Consider the following 16,046-nt stretch of genomic DNA (forward strand, 5'->3'; position numbering starts at 1 on the left):
CTGTGAAAACTTTTTTTTAAAAATAGCAAAAAATATATTTACAAGGTAGATGTTAACAAACTCTTAATAGGTCAATGTGACCCTTCTTATTAAATGATTTATTATTGTGTTTCGGTAGTGACAAATTTGAGGAGAGGAAAAATATCCCAGAACTTTCTGAAAATACAATATGAAAATTAACTGCACAATTACTAGAAGTGTGTATCTTGGATATTAATCAATTTGCATACATACAAAATCTTAATAAAATGTGCACAATTTAAGGAGGTTTTGGAAACACCTATAAAAAACAAAAACCTAAAGTACCACTGAAATGAAGTGAGTGTACAGTAGCTGATGAGTTCATATATGATAATTGGTGTAATTTGTATGAGTGAACCAACTCTCGTGCTGAGGGGCTTTTGCCAGATTTTAATCAAACAAAACATCCAAATGCTTACAAAAATAAAGGTTTATAAATTCAAATATTTCTATTTCAAGCAGCATTGCTGTGACACACACACACACACACTCATTTGAGCAGACTCCTGTAGGCCAGTGAAGACAGATGTGGGCAGCAGTGGTCCGGCATCTGTCGACAGAACAACAAATGACTTTCAAAGAAGATAATGGCTGTTATATCCATCTGCAGCAAAGATTTATGTAGCTGCAATCAGAAATAATACTGCAGTCATGGTCGTTAGGGTGTTTCTGTGTGTTCTGCAACAGTATTTTCTTTTCCTGACAAATCAATACTGAAAAGCGCTGGTTTCTGCTGAAGCATCAGATGTTGGAGTGTGTTTTCTGTTACCTGCACGCCCAGTCTGGACAGATAGCGGTTGCGCAGTCCGAACGGAGACAGAGGCTTCAGATGCTCACGGTCGTCCACGGCCTGCTGATGGACACGCAAACGCTGGACATCCCTGAGACATCAACAACACAACTGCGGTTTGACTACACTGACCTCTGACATTTACACACAAAATAAAAAACTAAATGATAGATCTCTTTTTTTTATTATTATTATTACAAGAGAGTCAGTGACAGATTGAGAGTGAAGACCAATCAATAGTCTCGGTGCTGCACTGCAGCGGTGCGAATCAAACACCTGACAGAGCTTCATCCGTGCAGATGCTTCAACTGAAAATACTTGTTCATCGACTCATAGAAATTCATATCAAATATTACAAGCTGAACAATGAAATATCACATAGAGATGATGCTGAAGCCATAATCATAGTACAAGATTTATAGGCATATACATGTGTGAATGTCATGATGCTGTCAACGACATGACGAGATCTTATATTTCACCCCAAATTCTTCTGATAGAAAACATAAGGTTGTTTGCTGTTGTTCATATTCCACTATATTTTAAAGCAACAATGTAACACTTTCAAAATATATACTGTAAATATGGTAATGTTAATGCATTTGGCCTTGCTAACAGACACACATCAATCCTGTACCAGATCTGTGCAGGTGGAGCTGGGGAGGTGGAGGGGTTCAGAGGACCATTTAAATGTTGAGCAAGCAATCTCATTGGCTGCAGGATCAGCAGAGGCCAATCAGCTTGAGCCATGATGTGATTGCTGGCAGATTTCATGTAAAAGACCATCAGCCCTCTAGAGTTTAATAACCAAACTAAAGTACAAAAGAAATCTTCATGCTTTAAAATCAACATGACATGGCATTTGCAACATTTATGAGTAAGACAGTTTATCTTGAAAAACAGGTGGTAAATAGTCAGTTTTACATTGACCCTAGAGTTTTTTGGGAATAAAATCATTCAAGTAAAACCATGTGACTGTGCAAAACAAACCAGAATAATGGAAACGATTAAAACTGAAACAACAACAACAAATAAGCCGAGTTAATTCAGTGAGCACTTACAGTCTCTGAGCAGCATCTGTCGAGCGGGATTGAGTGAGACGTGTCCAGTGAAGGTCAGGACGGGAACACTCACCAGTCCAGAGCTACAGATGTGTGTCCAACACACACTATTCACTTTAAACAGACCGCCCATGAACACTGCTCTTGTGCCTGATGTAAGTGCTGTCAGTGTGTTCAGATGTCGAAATGTCTTTTAAGCACTAAAGGGGTTTGACTCGGGTCAGGAACCAACGAGAACTGGTCAACGGTCATGTGTGAACGGACCCTGAATATCTCTCTCGTCTCTAAGGCTGGACACAAAAAGCTCTTTAACATTGATAATCTTCAAGATGCTTCCCTGAGACATTCATCCGTGAAGAAATGTGCATCATATTTCATCCCAAAATAAAAAAGAAAGGAAGAAAAGTGGAAAGAATACATTTTAGGACCTTGTGACATTATTTTCATGACAAACACATTAACTACAATAATACCGTGATTAAAATCATCCTACCCTGGCACAATTTCTTTATTAAAAAATCATAATGAATTTAATTATAGGTATTACATGGTAAAAGATTAAAATTAAAATTGTATATTATAAATGTTTTTTCGCATTACAGTAACGAGTATATTGGATTTAAAACGAAAGAGAATAATGTCACAAGATCATTTCTAGGTGTGCGGATGTTGTCTGTCCATCGGTGCTCATTTAAAGGATTGTGGGTGGTCTGGTGTGACGTGTCAGAGGAAAGTGGTCAGTGCAGAAAGGCCCGAGGTGAAGGACGCCGACCGGACGACCGGCGCTCAGACGCAGTGCAGAAGAGCCTTCACCTGAAACACAGACCGGACCATGAGACACGAGAACACACAGATGAGGACAGAAACACCTCAGAGGACTCGTCTGAAGCAGAGCCCTGAAAACATCCTGACAGAGTTTGACGTGTGACGCATAAACATACAGTACTGAACGAAACACGTCCATTTCTCTCAGCTCAGCTGCTATCTGGTATTCAAGGGTTTACTAGCATTGACAAAGTGATTGTGGGATTATATGTGATGTTCCCAAAATGCATTTTTACAACAGGCCCATGATGCCTTGAGACGCTGTCTACAGACAACTGAAGAGGATTCAGAGCAGAGTAAAACACTGAAGGGTCACGTCAAATCGAACAAATTTCAGAAACTTCCCCAGCTCAAATTTTTGATTTTGTTCATATTTTTTTCTGTAGAAAGACAAACATAAATAGTGATGAAAGCCAAAATATTAAACATCACATATGTATATTTAGTAATCCACTTTGTTTTAGAGGGTCAAAATGACAATTTCACCTGAGATTTGGAGCTAAAATAGAGGGGTGTAAAATGACTTTATTTTCACACAGAGATTGGTAGATCTATTAGTGAAATCTGTTGACTTTCTCAATCTTTGTTGCGTTATACCCCAACGGTGACCATTCAAAAATGGGAAAAAGCACTTCTTGTGTTTTTTCCTCAAGTTTGCATGTCTGTAACCAAAGTCCCTTTAAGACAAGTCATTTCACTCGGCGGCCATCTTTGAAATGCCTCTCGGGCATCCTGGGCATCATGCAATCTCTTTGAATGGGGAAACATCAAATTCTCCAAAACTGTTAGCCAACCTTACGATTAAATTTCATATTTGAAATCACCAATGAAATCTAACAACAACCGGCTCATAAATTTAGTTTCTAAACGCTCGAGTCATGACAAAAAAAAACTATTTTTCAGGCTGGATCAAGCTAATGCGCATGCGCAGACCTAAATGCGCGTCTCTTCTGGAGGAAGTGACGCTGAAGTGACGCGATGACTTTACCAGTCGGCGATTGGCTCTTATTTAGAAGGCGGGACTTATTCCGCCATATTGCGCGTTACACTTTCTCCCATTCAAAACAATACGAGTGACACGTCTTGTGTTATTCTATAGTCTTTGCTGTAACTCAAGAAATATTTAAGATATCTTAATATCCTTTTAGATTTTGGTTCTTAACAAACTTTCCTTTTGAAATCTTCATTTTAAAGGCCCTCGATGGTTCAATCCCAGAGATTTGGGGATCTTGATGCGGCTCCATGAGTAAACTGGTCAATTGTGCACATTTTCAGTGGTCAAAAACCAAATGTGGGTCACTTTGTATTTGCACACAGCTGATACTTTCTTCTTTTAAAGAGGAATATCTTAAAGAACAAATAATGTTGAAACTAGAAATGTATCTTGTGTTTTTCTATCAGCACAATTGCATAAAACACGCCTGTCTGAGTGCCATAAAGGCTCCTTTTCCAAAGTTTGCATGCCTGTGACTCTAAAAGTATTCAAGATATATTAATATCCTTCAAGATTCAAATTCTTAATAAACTTTCCTTTTGCAATCTTCATGTTCAAGGCTCTATATAGTTCAGTCCCATAGATATGGGGATCTCAAAGCAGCTCCATGATCAATATGTTGAATTTTACCCATTTTCAGTGATCGAAAACCAAATGTGGTTCACTTTGCTCACAGCTGATACTCAATGCATTTAAAGAGGAATATCTGAACAATAAATAATGTTGAAACTAGAAGTGTATCTTGTTTCCGTCTTATCAAAAAAATTGCATAAAACATAACTCTCTCGGAGTGACCACAGAGAATGGTTCAGTTGAGGAACATTAACGGTAACACTTTAGTATAGGGAACATGTTCACTATTAACTATGACTCTTCCCTCAATACACTCCTAATTACTGCTGAGTAAGATAGTTGTTAAGTTCAGGTATTGGGTAGGATTACGAATGTAGACTAAGGTCATGTAGAATAAGGCATTAATATGTGCTTATTAATTACTGATAAACAGACAATATTCTAGTAATAAGCAACTAGTTAAAAGACCCTAAAATAAAGTGTTACCAACATTAAGTTGCTCTCAAAAGTGTATTTATAAGAATCTATATTTGAATCAGTTTAGGGATATTTGGAAGATGGGATTTTGTTCATTTTAACAGCTTCTGAAGATACCAATATTTCAAATACTGCACATTACCACAATGACATCCCTATATCTGTGAGACTGAACCATATAGAGCCTTAAAAATCAAGATTATAGAAGAAAAGTTTCATAAGAACAAGAATCTAAAAAATGACATTAAGATATCTTTAACACTTCTTGACTTAAAGACATGTAAACTTGGGGGAAATGTTTGTTTTTGGCACTCAGAGAGGTGTTGTGTTCAATTGTTTTGATAGAGGAAAACAAGATACATTTCTAGTTTCAGTTCTTTAAACACAATAACTATCAGCTGTTGAAAAAGTTACCTACATTTGGTTCTTGACCATTGAATATGGGTAAAATTCAACAATTTGAGCATGGAGTTGCTTTGAGATCCCCAAATCTCTGGGATTGAACCATTGAGAGCCTTTAAAATAAAGATTTCAAAAGCAACGTTTGTTAAGAACCAGAATCTAAAAGGATATTAAGATATCTTTAATATTTCTTGAGTTACAGACATGCAAACTTGAGGAAAAAACACAAGAAGTGCTTTTTGTCATTGTTGAACTGTCGCTGTTGGTGTATAACGCAACAAAGATTGATAAAGTCAACAGATTTCACTAATAGATCTACCAATCTCTGTGTGAAAATATAATAATGATGCTGTGATTTTTATAAAGTCATTTTTACACCCCTCTAATTTGGCTCCAAATCTCAGGTGAAAATGCTCATTTTGACGCCCTCTACAGTAATAGTGCATTACACAGTAAATATACATCTGTGATGTTTAATATGTTGGCTTTCATCACTATTTATGTTTGTCTTTCTACAGAAAAAAAATGAACAAAATCAGAAACTTGAGCCGGGGACCTCTGGTTGAGTTGACACAGAATGACCCTAAAGAGTTTGCAGGTTTTCAAAAGCACAAGATATATATACATAACAAATGAAGGGACACATGATGTAAAAGTGTGTTCTGAAGACACAATGTACAGAACATTCAGCAGCACCAAACAATATCTGGACACTTAAGTCACACATAAGATGAGATCTTGGGGGTTAAACGTGTTGAATTGTCACAAAAATAGCCTCACAATTCAAATGTTCAGGCTGAAATATGACTCCCATGTGTTCTTGACAGACTGTGAGATTCACTCTACTGCATCTTTGGTGTTTTCTAGTGTTCTCCCGTATCAGAGGAACACAAGTGTTGATCATCACGTTCCATCAATATTTTCTGACATGTCCAGATATGTTTTGGAGCTGCTGTCTGAGGTGCGCTATATTTACTCACTCAGATTTGGCTCGTCCGGCGCGTGTCGAGGCTGACAGGTTCAGCTCTCCCTCTGAGAACACAAGAGAAGGAAGCGTGTGAATAACGGCCCGACACAGGCTGAACTCATCTGGAGTGAGAGCGGACATTACCTTTGTGATAGTCGTACAGATACAGCAACACCACGGCGAGCAGAGCCACTGAAACACACAGCAGAGCGTCAGCCTCTCCTTCAGTTTGATTTGCACACAGGAAGTTCAGACGGAATTTGACTCGGAATGACAGAATTTATGGAATTTAAATTTAAAGAAACTACAATTACACGGGAAAACCGCAGACTTGGCAACACTGTAGCAGACAGTGCGAACTTAGAACAGGTTTACTCGCGGGCCGATCATTGATCATGTGAAACCGTTACTACACAGCGCTGAGAGATTCAGAGCGTTTGAATTAATAACACTGCAGTGAGATCTAGTGAGAAGCATTTCAATTCAGATCATCCTCGATGACATATGTGACCTCCGGAGGGCGAGGCTTCGAAATGAGACTCAAGTCATCTGTGACTTCTGGATAAATATTTCATGCAAGCATTTTATAGAGTTTGATGGGACAAAATTCAATTTGTAAGCAACTCAATAGGCGATTGTCTTTCTGAGCCGCTCAGCGCCTCCTAGAGGTCAAACAGCTTATGTTATGTGTATACTCACAACACAGGCAGGCGATGAAGAAGACCTCGAGGAAGAGGTAACCTTTGTTGTCCAAGATGCTTCCCGCAGCCATCGACATGACGGCCAGACCCAGGTTCTGAATGGACTGCATGCTGCACAACACATCCGAGCATTACTACACAACATCAGGAGCATCCGGAGACGGATGAAGAACATTGGACGAGGGACTTACAATCCGTACGCGGTGCCCAGCTGATGCTCCGGCACCACAAACGCCACCATGGGCCAGAGAGCACAGGCCAGCAGAGAGTACGACAAACCTAAGAGACACTGACACACACACACACACACACTGTTAATGACCTGAAGGATCCTCAGGACGGCCACGAGGAGCTGCAGCTTACCATGGCGATCCAGGGGTTCCAGAAGGTGAAGGCCAGCATCATGTGTGCCACGAGCGTGGTGACCACGGCCAGCATAACCCACAGGACGTTCCGGCCCGTCTTATCAACCAGAAACCCCAGCAGAGGAGACGCAGGAGCCGAGATGATGTACACGACACTGTCAGAGACATACCGTTAAACCAACAGTGTCAAAAATGCACTTTTAGTTTCTAAAACAAATAAAAATGACTGTCATTTTACTGTTTTGAGCTCGTGTGAGATCAGGAGCTTTCAGAAATATTGGTAAATCATTTGTGGAAATATGCTGGGATGAGCATTGGTAACGAGTCTGCTTTGGGCCAGTTGTGTCAGAGATGACGCGACTGCTCTGCGCTGTTTACAGTAATGCTACAGTAAAAAAAAAAAAAAAAACAATATTCGATTTGATTTTGATTCACAAGCTTGCGATTCAATGCGATTTCTATTCGATTTGATTCAATATGGATTAATTGGGGCCTATCAGGTACAGTATTTGGCAAAAAAAAATCTCTAAACTAATGCTGTAAACTATGCAGAGAGACCCAGCTGGTACTTTGCTATAATATTAAAGGTTAAAATCAACTCATTTGTAGGCTACGTACTAGAGCTGCACAATTCTGATAACATTAGAATCACAATTATTTTTGCTTAAACAGAGATCATGATTCTGAACAGACAACTAAACGGAACATGAAATTTACTAGATGTTCTGACAAAATCTAAATTACTGCAGTCCATTTAAAAATGTGTAATTCATTAGAATAAATCAGTGTTTTTGAACATATCTTTTGAATGAATGATTCAATGACAACATTTTTTAACTGTCACTTGTCGCCATCTAGTGGCGTAACAATGTAATTGATACAACCGTTATAGACCCACTGCGCACATTTTGGCAACGAAACTATGGCGAGAATCAGCAGCGTGTCAAGCTACGCGAGCGGATTAAGTAACACAGACAGAGAATGTTATTTTAAAAAGTTGACTTCATCAAATGGTATCCGGCTACCAGATCCGTGTACTATAGTGGAGTGGATAGAAGACGTTAGCAGATGGCCAAATATACAGTGGCCAGATATATATACATAAACTATAATATATACACATACACTACCGGTTCCTAAAGCACAGTTTGGGATCGTTAAGATCCTTTTAATGTTTTTAAAAGAAGTTTCGTCTGCTCACCAAGGCTACATTTATTTAAGCTGAAAAATACAGTACAAAACAGTAATATTGTGAAAGGTATTATTACAATTTAAAATGACTGTTTTCTATTTGAAAATATCTAGTAAAAGTGTAATTTATTCCTGTGATCAAAGCTGAATTTTCAGCATCATTACTCCAGTCGGGGCTTCAGTGTCACATGATCCTTCAGAAATCATTCTAATATGCTGATTTGATGCTCAAGAAACCCGCATTTATTGTGTACAATTATAGAAAATATTTGTGTACTGATAACCATATATATATATTTTTGGCCTTAATTCTAAGGATTATTTGATGAACAGAACCAGGCACTGCTCATCACCTGAACAGTGTTTATCTGAAATCTAATCAGTTTTGTAACATTATAAATGTCTTTACTGCCACTTTTGATTAATTTAATGCATCCTTGCTGGGATAAAAGTATTCATTTCTTTAATTTCTTGTCAAAAAAATAAAAAGTAAGGGATTCTTACTGACCCCAAACTTTTGAACGGTAGTGTATAATGCTACAGAAGCTTTGTACCTTCCAGATAAATGCTGTTCTTTTGACACTTTCTAAAATAACGAAGGAATGGCTGAAAAAAAAAGTACACATGACTGTTCTTCAATGGCCCATTGCCAGAGCCCTGAATCATAAATGTTTCAATTGAGCATCAAATCTGGAGATGACCTAAAATGGCTGTCCACCAACGGATTTACCATCCAACACTGACAGAACTGGAGAGGATCTGCAAGGAGCTTTGAATGGCAGAGGAATCCCATTTTACTATATATTCACAGGAGTGAAAAACTTGTTGCATCTTTCCCAAAAAGACTCATGGCTGTATTAGATCAAAAGGGTGCTTCTACTAAATACTGAGCAAAGGGTCTGAATACTTAGGACCATGTGATATTTCAGTTTTTCTTTTTTAATAAATCTGCAAAATAAAATATATATATAAAACTTTCTGAGTTGCTAACACGTTAGAACCACTGGGGAACAACACCACTTCCGTTGCCAAAATGCGCGCGCAACTATTTGATCACGTGGGCTGTAAAAGGGTCTATTTGAAATGGCTAAGTTAGTTTCAAAAGGTAATTCACTCTATTTTGATCACTACCGTAGACATAAGTGTTTATATCTGAACTATAAACTTTCATCTCAGTTCTTCTGTGATAATATGAATAACTGTAAGACAGAAATAATGATACTGTGCGGTTCAAAAACTGTTTCTCTGTCTCAGCGGCAGCATGAACACAGATCTGAGTGTTCCAGTATGATTTTGTCAAAGTTTTAAAAGATACGAGCGAATCATTGTCAATAATAAATGAGATTGCGTGTGTGTCTGAATCAAGATCGCCATCTTTTTACAATTATTCATGCAGCTCCACTACGTACTTATATTTAAATTACACATAAGGATGTTTTTATAATAATAATAATGTTATAATATATTTTTAATGACATAATTATGTTTCTACTCATTTTTTTTAAAACTATAAACATTTAAATGGTGGCTGTCGTAAAACATGATGTATTTATTCAAACATACATTAAATACTGAAGAACAGGTCACGCAGAAATACAATGAGTATGTAATATAGTGCATATATTTATCAAAATGCTCCTCTCTAAGTTCATTTTTCTATCTGCTTAATGAGTTTTTGGACATTAAATGTCTTTTCTGAGGTAAATGTTATGTTATGTGACAAGCTGTTTTATTGATGCCTTTCCGAGGTTGAAACACTGATCGATTACATGAGACATGAATCATTTCAGTAAGTTGTTCTTTATCTTTTAACATTCCTTCTGATGTTCATCCCTGTTTATCTGCTGCTGTAACTAGTAGTAAAGAGGAAGAGATGATCTGTTTGTGAGTCGGTCCGCTGCTTCACTTGATCTGAAGCTGTTATATGATCTGTCACACCACATTAAACAGCGGCAAAACGTTATTTATTGTGTGAATATTTATAATAAAATAGACAGAATTTAAAAGATGAGATGCTGTTTCATATCAGAAGTAAAGCACAAAACTTATTGTGATGTATTGGATAGGGGGCGCTGCAACATTCAGCTGTGCTAAAGTTGTTTATTCATCAATTGAAAACAGCAGAGACTGAAAGATTGATTCTTGGGATTTAAGAACAGACATCGGTTCTTCAAAATGAGGAATCGAATAAAATCGAGAAATCAATTTTTACTCAGCCCTACTTTTTTTTTTTTAATTCAAAAATGCAGAAAGTTTTCTGTGATGGGTAGGTTTAGGGTTAGGGGAGAGAACTGAGTGTGTGTGTGTGTGTGTGTGTGTGTGTGTGTGTGTGTGTGTGTGTGTGTGTGTGTGTGTGTGTGTGTACCTGTTGATGGCTCTGGCCTGGACAGTAGTGAAGCTGAACTTCTCGATGAAGAAAACTCTGTTTGTGAAGACAACATTATTTAAACTCATCCATCGTAATCTCATCATAATGATGTCCATGTACCAGATGATTCCCTGTTCTGTTTATGTCAAGTATTATACCATCTTAAATTCTTTACACTTGATTTTGGATATGCATACTAAAAACTCACTGGCCCAGTCCAATAAACGGGAAGATGGCCACGTAATACGCCACACAGATGATGAAGATGAGCCAGAGAGAGAAGGGAAAGTCCTTGACGTCGGTCAGCTTGATGACTTCCCCTACATGAGGCACACAAACACACACACTTCTCTAAAACACACTCCAGTGGCTGCTGAAGCGTTGGATACACGGAGATCATCTCACCGGTTTTGCCTTGCTCCTTGTTGAGTATCTTCTCAGCCCGTCTGTCCAGGAAGCCCAGAACCAGAGCACATATGAGCGAGAACAGACACGTGGACGCCGCTGCAGACGTCACAGAGAGCGTCAGACACTGACCAAACTCACTACACATGACATTACTAACGGCCAACACTGGAGAAACACTCTCAGCTCAGAGGGTTAGATTAGCTAAAGATCCACGTATGTGCGCTGATCAGTGTTTAAACGGATAAAAACTTAAATTAAAAATGTTCATCGTGTAAAAGATTCTGTCTCTTCAGAAGACTTGGGTTAAACCTCTCCATTCATATGGATTTTCAACAGAGGGACAGAAATCTCTGAGGTTTCATTAAAAATATCTTTCTTTGTGAAGATGAACGACAGCCTTAAAATGTGTCTGTGAAGTTTCAGCTCAAAATCCCCCACAGATCATTTATTATAGCTTGTCAAATTTGACCCTATTTGGGTGTGAGCAAAAACACGCCGTTTTTGTGTGTGTCCCTTTAAATGCAAATGAGCTCCTGCCCCCTTTTCAGAAGAGGGCGGAGCTTTAACAGCTCTTCAGGAATTCCACTAAAGGGTAATATCCATTTAATCTTTATGTTAAAGCACTGTATTTTCCAGAAAATAAGTCATACTGGGCCATAAAATTCAAGAAATGGGGCAAAAAATGCCCCTCTGTGAGTTTATCACTCATATTTACATCATATGTGACATAGATAAGCTATATCATGTATAACGAGAGCAATATCACACGAGTGCTGTTCTTCTGTTCAGAATAACACGAGTGCAAATGTGATACTGGTTTATACAACAGTTCACTAAGTAAGAAATTAATATTATGTTATTTTAGACACAATATTGTCTGTTTTGCTCAATTTTGACAATGAAAATATAAAGACAAAGCAGAACTGTTCGTCTCTGAGCAACACACAGCAGTGTTTCATTTCTGAATCTGTGTTTTGAGTGAATCGTGTGAACCAATGATTCATAAGACCATTCATAAAGAGAATCATTTACTTCAACTACTGAATGAATCAGCCGTTTGAATGAATCAAATGAATAAATGAATGACTCAATGACTTAATCATCAAAACAATGATCGCCACCTACTGGCAGTTTTAGTAGAGTATAATTTCTTATTTAGAGTATGATTTTATTTTAAAAAATAATCATAATTTTTATGAATCATAATTTTTATGATTTTAAAATAATTTCATATTTCCATATTGATAAAAAACAAAAAAAACAAAGGTATAGTTCACCCAAAAATGAATCATTTACTCACCCTCATGGTCCAAAAATAATGTGTAATAAATTATTTGCTGAATCAAATCAAATATTTCTTTCTTAAGCTTCTTTTTGTAATGTCTATTTGATGCTTTACACAATAATGACTTCATCTTATGGGGGTAATTACTCAGTAAAATTTGATGCGTGATTCATTTGCGATTAATTCGATTAAAAATTGTAATTGCTTGACAGTGCTACTATAAACGGGTACAGTTGTGCTCAAAAGTTTCCACACCCCTTGCAGAATCAGGACAACATCGAGGCTGTGTTTAGAACAAAATATTAGTACCTTTTACAAAATAAAAGTGTTCGTAAAAAAAATGACATGTTATTGTTTTGTCCTGACTCCTGAATAAGCAGTTTTAAATAACAGTTCACAAACTTATGAACGGGGTTATTTTCATTATTAAGTCTTGTGGACTACATGTAAACAGTGCAGATTCTGCAGGGGTGTGTAAACCTTTGAGCACAACTGTATTTTAGTTCCCCTTTTTTCCACAAGAGATCCTTTAAATGTAAAGGTATTCTGGACAGAACAGGAAAGAAAAACTGTAATAATAAAACAAACATAAATTATAGTGACATTCATTATAATCAAAAAGCGAAACAAACCAGCAGCGTGTGGGAAACACACTATGCAAATTAACTCTCTCGTATGACAATGCAAATGTGTGTGCTTTGTACGCTTGTGTTAATTCATTATATATGTTGAGTTTGGAATACAGCTCACAGCAAGCTTAACAAACACGACGAAAATCTGGTAATGTGTTTCAGCACGAAGGCCTCGATCAGGGTTAAAACACGCTAGAACATGAGCTGATACACCAGAGGAAAAGAAACACTCAGAGATTTAGTGAGAAAGACAGAAAAGACAAATGAAAGCAGAAGTGAAACATGAGGCGTCAGAAAGTACATCAGGGTTAGTGTGACTGTAACATCATCTGATGTGTGTTTGAGCCAGTGTGCGATCTCATATCCTGACGCCACACTGACAGCACTGAGAGGAAAATCAACGTATAGATGCTGAACGCACACTCTCTAGCTTACAAATAACCAGAGAAGAGGTTTAATCAAGAAACGCTCTGACTTTTTAAGACTTGACTCATGTCCAGGCTTAGAAATCAAGAGTTTTAAAATTATTTGACTTTTTTAACTTTAGTTAGTGTGTAATGTTGCTGTTTGATCATAAACAACATCTGCAAAGTCACGACGCTCAAAGTTCAATGCAAAGAGAGATATTTTCTGTTTAAAGACTACAACAAACGGCTAGTAGGGACTACAACGAGCTTCTTCCTGGATTAGTGACATCACAAACCCTAAAATTTACATAAACCCCGCCTCCGAAAACACACAACAAAGGGGGCGGGGCCATGTTGGGCTGCTTTAGAGAAGAGGAAGAGTTGTTGTAGTAGAGTGTTGTTGACATGCCGTCATTTTACGCCGGACTGCTTCACAAACGAGGGTCAATTCAACACAAAAGATGAACATGACGGCACATGCTAGTGGATGAGTTGAATCAACTCCACAGCAACTACATAAATTTATCCACTAACCATTCAGAAACGTCTAAAAGTTGTAACTTCTTCCTGAGTCTCTCCATCAGTGTCGACTCCGGTTTGAACAATGTAAGGCTGAACACTTTCCTCATTTTGGCTGCGTGAGATTCTCCAGCTTTGTTGTTGTTGAGCTGTTAAAGCTCCGCCCTCTTCTGGAAAGGGGGCGGGAGCTCATTTGCATTTAAAGGGACACACACAAAAAACTGTGTGTTTTTGCTCACACCCAAATAGGGGCAAATTTGACAAGCTATAATAAATGATCTGTGGGGGATTTTGAGCTGAAACTTCACAGACACATTCTGGAGACACCAGAGACTGATATTACACCCTGTGAAAGAGGCATTATTGGTCCACTTTAATATGCTCTGATATTGGCACGGGCTCCATGAAAGCGGGAATCTTACAGATCATGAGTGTGATCCCGAGAGTGGTGTGTCCCGCCGAGCCCATCATAGCCTGAATGCGACCGTACACCCAACCGATGACGTTCATGTTGACCGTGCTGCCCTGAACACACACACACACACACACACACACACACACTACTGTCACAGTCATATTCAAAGAGATTAAACATGCACTAAATCATCATATCAGAATGATTTCTGAAGGATCATGTGACACTGAAGACTGGAGTAATGACGCTGAAAATTCAGCTTTGATCACAGGAATAAATTACACTTTACTAGATATTAACGTAGAAAAACACACACACACACACACACACACACACACAGAGTTCATCTCTTACCAGTCTGGCCATGCTGAGCTGCAGGCCGAACACGAGGTTGAGCTCTTTGCCTTTGAACCAGTTGACCGCATACGTGTTCTGCGCCACAGCCAGAGACTCTCCGCCGATGCTGAAGCAGACAGACATGTTCACAAACACTCAGGACACATGTTCACACACACTCAATCACAACTAAAGGCCTTTAATCAGGACACACTGCTCACCCGAACACAAATCGGCCCAAGTTCATCAGCCAGAAGTGATTGGCCAGAGCACCGGCCGCGAATATGATCTGCAAAACAAGCGTAAACACGTCTGACCACTGCAACACAGACGCTCTGGTACCATGTGATATATCACGTGAGTAACAACATACCTGCCCTAGTAACACAAACAGTGAAAAGATTATCGTCCCCAGCCTGGAGAGAGTGAAAGAACGGGTTAGGCTTCACTGTTAAGAGCGTTACACTATCACAGTCCAAATGAGATATCAATAAACTCGAGTGGATCTGAGTGTGCTGAACTGGACCTGATGCCGAAGACTCGGTCCAACAGAAATCCGCCCAGGAAGCACAGGATGACGTTGGGCCACGAGTACCAGGCGTACAGCTGCATGAACGAGGCCGTGTTCAGACTCATGTCCTGCGACACACAGACTGCATTATTACACACTCTGAGCCAAGAACCACACACACACACACACACACACACACTGTAGCTGTGTCAATGAAGACATGCTATAGACCATAAACTTATGATTTACTTGATTTATGAATGTTTTCTCAGAGGACATGCGCTGACCATAGCTTCACACTACTGTAAATCGACACACACCTGTATGACTTGAGTCTGGAGAGCCGCCGGATTGTCATAGCAGAAATAACTACCTGAAACAGAGAGAAACAGTTTCACTTTCACATGAAATCTGACACCACTGAGCCCAAACTCACCCAAACACGGTGAAAACAGCGGACCTCCGTGAAACACACTCTGCCGTGAGAATATAACGCGATGTGAAGATGAATATGAGTGTGTGTGTGTGTGTGTGAATACAGTGATCACACCGGCTGAGACTCGCTGAGAGTCTGAACCTGAGTCAGTTCTCACCGAAGCCCAGGAAGCACATGAAGACCAGCACCAGGATCCGGTGCAGCAGGTGTCTCGGGTCACACAGCGGGCTCAGGTGCCGCGACACATCATTATCTTCATCATCTTCATCATCTACGAGACTCTGGTACTCGTCTCTGGCTGCCATGTTTACAGCGCACAGTCATGTGACAGCTGCTGCTGCCGAGGGTCACGTGATCACAAC

General features: G+C 38.9%; 1 protein-coding gene across 2 annotated transcripts; it reads right to left on the bottom strand.

Annotated features, from left to right (window-relative positions):
- Window positions 1–391: 391 nt before the first annotated feature.
- Window positions 392–15,989, bottom strand: mfsd1 (major facilitator superfamily domain containing 1). 2 transcript variants are annotated; one of them, XM_048161180.1, is made up of 17 exons: window positions 15,842–15,989; window positions 15,569–15,621; window positions 15,264–15,376; window positions 15,111–15,153; window positions 14,959–15,026; window positions 14,756–14,864; window positions 14,409–14,511; window positions 11,141–11,239; window positions 10,944–11,055; window positions 10,733–10,789; window positions 7,175–7,331; window positions 7,003–7,100; window positions 6,810–6,922; window positions 6,255–6,302; window positions 6,124–6,175; window positions 791–902; window positions 392–571 (listed from the first exon to the last, which is right to left on the bottom strand). In XM_048161180.1, exons 1-17 carry the CDS (start codon window positions 15,987–15,989, stop codon window positions 512–514), a joined length of 1,545 nt encoding a protein of 514 aa, XP_048017137.1. In that variant the 3' UTR covers window positions 392–511. The 2 variants fall into 2 exon arrangements, with proteins under 2 accessions (XP_048017137.1, XP_048017138.1); XM_048161181.1 differs by lacking the exons at window positions 392–571; window positions 791–902 and adding an exon at window positions 980–2,685.
- Window positions 15,990–16,046: the final 57 nt, after the last annotated feature.

Source organism: Megalobrama amblycephala, linkage group LG16 (assembly GCF_018812025.1).
Source record: "Megalobrama amblycephala isolate DHTTF-2021 linkage group LG16, ASM1881202v1, whole genome shotgun sequence".
In the NCBI taxonomy this organism is placed as follows: domain Eukaryota; kingdom Metazoa; phylum Chordata; class Actinopteri; order Cypriniformes; family Xenocyprididae; genus Megalobrama; species Megalobrama amblycephala.

Excerpts from the sequence above, each read along its gene's own strand:
- mfsd1 (XM_048161180.1), bottom strand. The coding sequence starts at position 15,989 with ATGGCAGCCAGAGACGAGTACCAGAGTCTCGTAGATGATGAAGATGAT. Across the intron at positions 15,027-15,110 it reads TGTTTGTGTTACTAGGGCAG|ATCATATTCGCGGCCGGTGC; the intron begins GTATGTTGTTAC and ends CTTGTTTTGCAG. Across the intron at positions 6,176-6,254 it reads TCTGTACGACTATCACAAAG|AGGGAGAGCTGAACCTGTCA; the intron begins GTAATGTCCGCT and ends TTGTGTTCTCAG.